We start from the raw sequence: 3,393 nt of genomic DNA on the forward strand, positions 1-3,393 counted from the left end.
TCACCAGCAGGATAGACTGAGTGATGGGTGTGATTTTTTTTGCCAATTTCCCCTTCTCCCTGCAGGCCTAGCACCACCTCCCACACTATTTTAGTTACTGTTTCAACCCTTTCAACAGGTGTTCGGAACATATAGGAGAGCTTCAGAGGGAACAGGGAATTGGCAGATATTATTTCTCCTGTTCCACTCATGAGAATTTTTTACATGCAATTCCAGTCATTGGAACTAATAAGATCCAAGTCATCTCCCATCACCATGATCATCATCTATGACAGGACTGTTTGTACTTTTGTATAGGAACCGTTGCTAATGTTTTCTTTATTGGCTTTCCTTTGTAGAAGTTGTCTGAGATCTCCTCATGAATTATTATCAAAGGCGAAGAAAAGGCCTTCTGAAGCCAATGGGATTCCTTCCATGCTATGAAGGAGTGTTATATTTTTTGTCACTCTTGAATTTTCTAAAGATTTCTTGGATGCTTTCTTTTTTTTTTTTTTTTTAAAGAAAACAAGTAGTAAAACCAGCAGAAGAATATATTGGAAATAGATTTGGATTGCCTTACTATCACTAGAACTCACTACTAGGGGAGAATTGTGTCTTCTGTTTCAAAAACTGCTTCATATAGCATAATTGATATTTTCAGCAATTCTTGAAGAAAAGGGTAACTAGATTAACAATAACAGGATGATTGGGATAATGAACCTGTTGGTTTTGTCTTGTTTTAAGGATGGGTAGTTTTAAAAGGCACACTGTAAAATCAGCAAAAAATCTTACATTTTACTGATTCAATACTTGAAAAGTAAACACCTCACTGCTCTACAGGGAGGGGCTTTAGGGGTGGTTTTTTTTTTTGTTTTGTTTAAACCTGTTGGTTTAAATATTATTGCAGAGAACTATTAATTATGGGGGCAAAATATAGGCTTCTGTATCAGGTTCTTGTAAATGTAATTCCTAAATGGACATTCTGTATATTTAGCCATCACTATGCTCTTCTCACATTTTCTTTTACAAATAAAATAACATGACAGGTTTTAAAATGTGAAAAAAAAAATTGAAAGCATTATTTTTTCATAGGTGAAATGAAAAAAAAAAGCCTATTGTATCTTAGATAATGTATTTATTAATTTTGTTGAGTACAAAATAAACAATAAAAAACGTGGCTATAATTAACAATGCAAGTTTGGCTTTTCTTAATTTATCTAGTTAGCAGACAGTTCAGCAAATAAAACAAAGCTTTCTGGCTTAATGTCATTCTTTGAATTCAATGAGCTTTTTCCAGACTTGGAAAAATGAAGATGCAGCTAATGTACACATAATGCTCTCCATATCGTATAGGCTGAACAGGAAATGTTACTGAAGATCCTGTCCAGATGTCTGGAAGCCATTAGAGTTGGATAGGACGGAAGAGTTTTGGCTGAATCCCAGCAAGAATGGTGTTGAGTTCAGAAGCCTCCCGATACTTGGGATATTCCATCTTTCATTCTAAGGCACTAAGACCTGGTCTGTTTGATATCATAGTGTTGCAGAATGGTGATTGCATGAAATAGATGATATTCAGTTATTTGAGAAGTTCAGGCATTGTCTAATGAGGGAGCTAAGAGTTGGTCTTCCTGCAGTCTAATGGGAGGAACAGATTCAACAATCCTTGAGGAACACAGCCGATTCCTAGAAGAAATGCTGGATATGGCTCAGATGACCATTTCCATCTCTGGAGGCAGTTCTTATTCTTCTGTGTCCTGCGACATTCTTATCTTCTAAAATATTATTTATAACACTTTATGTTGCTTCCTATAAACAAGATTCTAACAATTTAAAAAACCAATATAATAAGAGATGAAACACATGTGGGCATTTCCAGCTATAAACTGGCAGGAAGAAAGTATGTTTTGTTTCTTGTGAAAAATGTATTTCGCTGCCACTGTGTGTCCTGCAGCGCAATCTTCAATACGCAAAGGCCCAAAAACAAAAGCACAATAAGTTATTGGAGATCACGCTTACGTGCATGCTTTCATTTTTTTACTATGTTTACAGACAACTGCAGAATTACTCAAAACTAGATTAGATGCAAACTTTGGACATAGCTTCCAGACATTTGATTTTAGTAGCACAAAGAAAGCAGTAATCTTCTATGTAAGGGAAATATACAGATTTTTTTTCAATAGGATACAATAATCAATTTATTTCAGATGTAAGAGCTGAATTAAACTAAGAGCTCTTGAGCATATGCACGTCACGTATGTATAGAAACAGGTTCTGAATAGGTTTCTTTGTGCAACTAGGTACAGTATGTCCTCTTTGGTGAATATCCCATGTCATCCAGGAATCTTTCTACTTACAGAGCATTTTAACACAAATATGCACATACATAGAAACCTTTGGATCCAGCAACTGTCATTTACAGAACCACCTGTCTCCCATTATTTCTGCCTGTTCCACATGTTCTAATATGATGGGAATGCTCTAGCTCCCTTCCTTGAAGTCGTATCCATTAATGAGCCAAGGATGTGATTACTGTCATGGCCTATATACAAATATACAGCATTTTAAAGCAGTCACAACAATACAACCATTTTACATAAATACATTTTTCTAAAAATGCCCATTTTAATAAAAGATTCACAAATTTATCTTGGAAAGCTGCATATACATAATTGTTTGCTAGCGGAGATCCTCCCCCCCCCATTTCAAAGCTCTTAAAAACAATCCAATTTCAGTTTATTAAAATAAGAATATTGCCAAAGTGTATTCCAGGGCAAGATTATCTGCATCAGCAGAGATCTGCAGATTACAAATGAGCAAGGATGGTGTTAAATTGCAACATATGTATGACAGAACTATGTTTAGATTGGTCCATCTGTCTTTAGAACTATAAGAGCCGCGGTGGTGCATTGGTTAGAGTATAGTACTGCAGGCTACTTCGACTGATCACGGGCTATCAGCAGTTTGGCAGTTCAGATCTCACCAGGCTCAAGGTTGACTCAGCCTTCCATCCTTCCAAGATGGGTAAAATGAGAATCCAGATTGTTGGGGGCAATATGCTGACTCTGTAAACCGCTTAGAGAGGGCTGTAAAAGCACTATGAAGCGGTATATAAGTCTAAGTGGTATTGCTATAAAACTGGTCCATGAATGCATAGATAAGACAACAGTGACATATTTTTGATACAATCACAAACCCAATTATTTTCAATGGATTCTGTTTAGATGCCTGGGGGGGGGGGGAATGTCTCTTTCATTTCTACCCAAATAACAGACATCATAATTTATGTATGTAGCTGTTGTGGATTTTCCCAAGGCTGCTTTGTTAAACCTGAGATGCCAATATCTTAGCTCAGGTGCCTATTCAGAGGCTAATAATCTCTATTCTGGTTAATGATGTGCAGACTGGAAGTGTCTC

General features: G+C 36.5%; 1 protein-coding gene across 5 annotated transcripts in view; it reads left to right on the plus strand.

Annotated features, from left to right (window-relative positions):
• The window catches only part of MAP7 (microtubule associated protein 7), a 103,170-nt gene extending 102,675 nt beyond the window's left edge, over positions 1 to 495 (plus strand). For all 5 annotated transcript variants that reach the window (XM_070932687.1, XM_070932689.1, XM_070932688.1 and 2 more), the window contains one exon: positions 339 to 495. In XM_070932687.1, the coding sequence (XP_070788788.1) occupies positions 339 to 349 (11 nt within the window). In that variant the 3' untranslated portion in view covers positions 350 to 495. The remainder of the gene's footprint in view (positions 1 to 338) is intronic.
• Positions 496 to 3,393: the final 2,898 nt, after the last annotated feature.

This window comes from Pituophis catenifer, unplaced genomic scaffold, assembly GCF_029215685.1.
Source record: "Pituophis catenifer annectens isolate HBS135680 unplaced genomic scaffold, rPitCat1.0.hap2 SCAF_1, whole genome shotgun sequence".
NCBI classification, from domain to species: Eukaryota; Metazoa; Chordata; class Lepidosauria; order Squamata; family Colubridae; genus Pituophis; species Pituophis catenifer.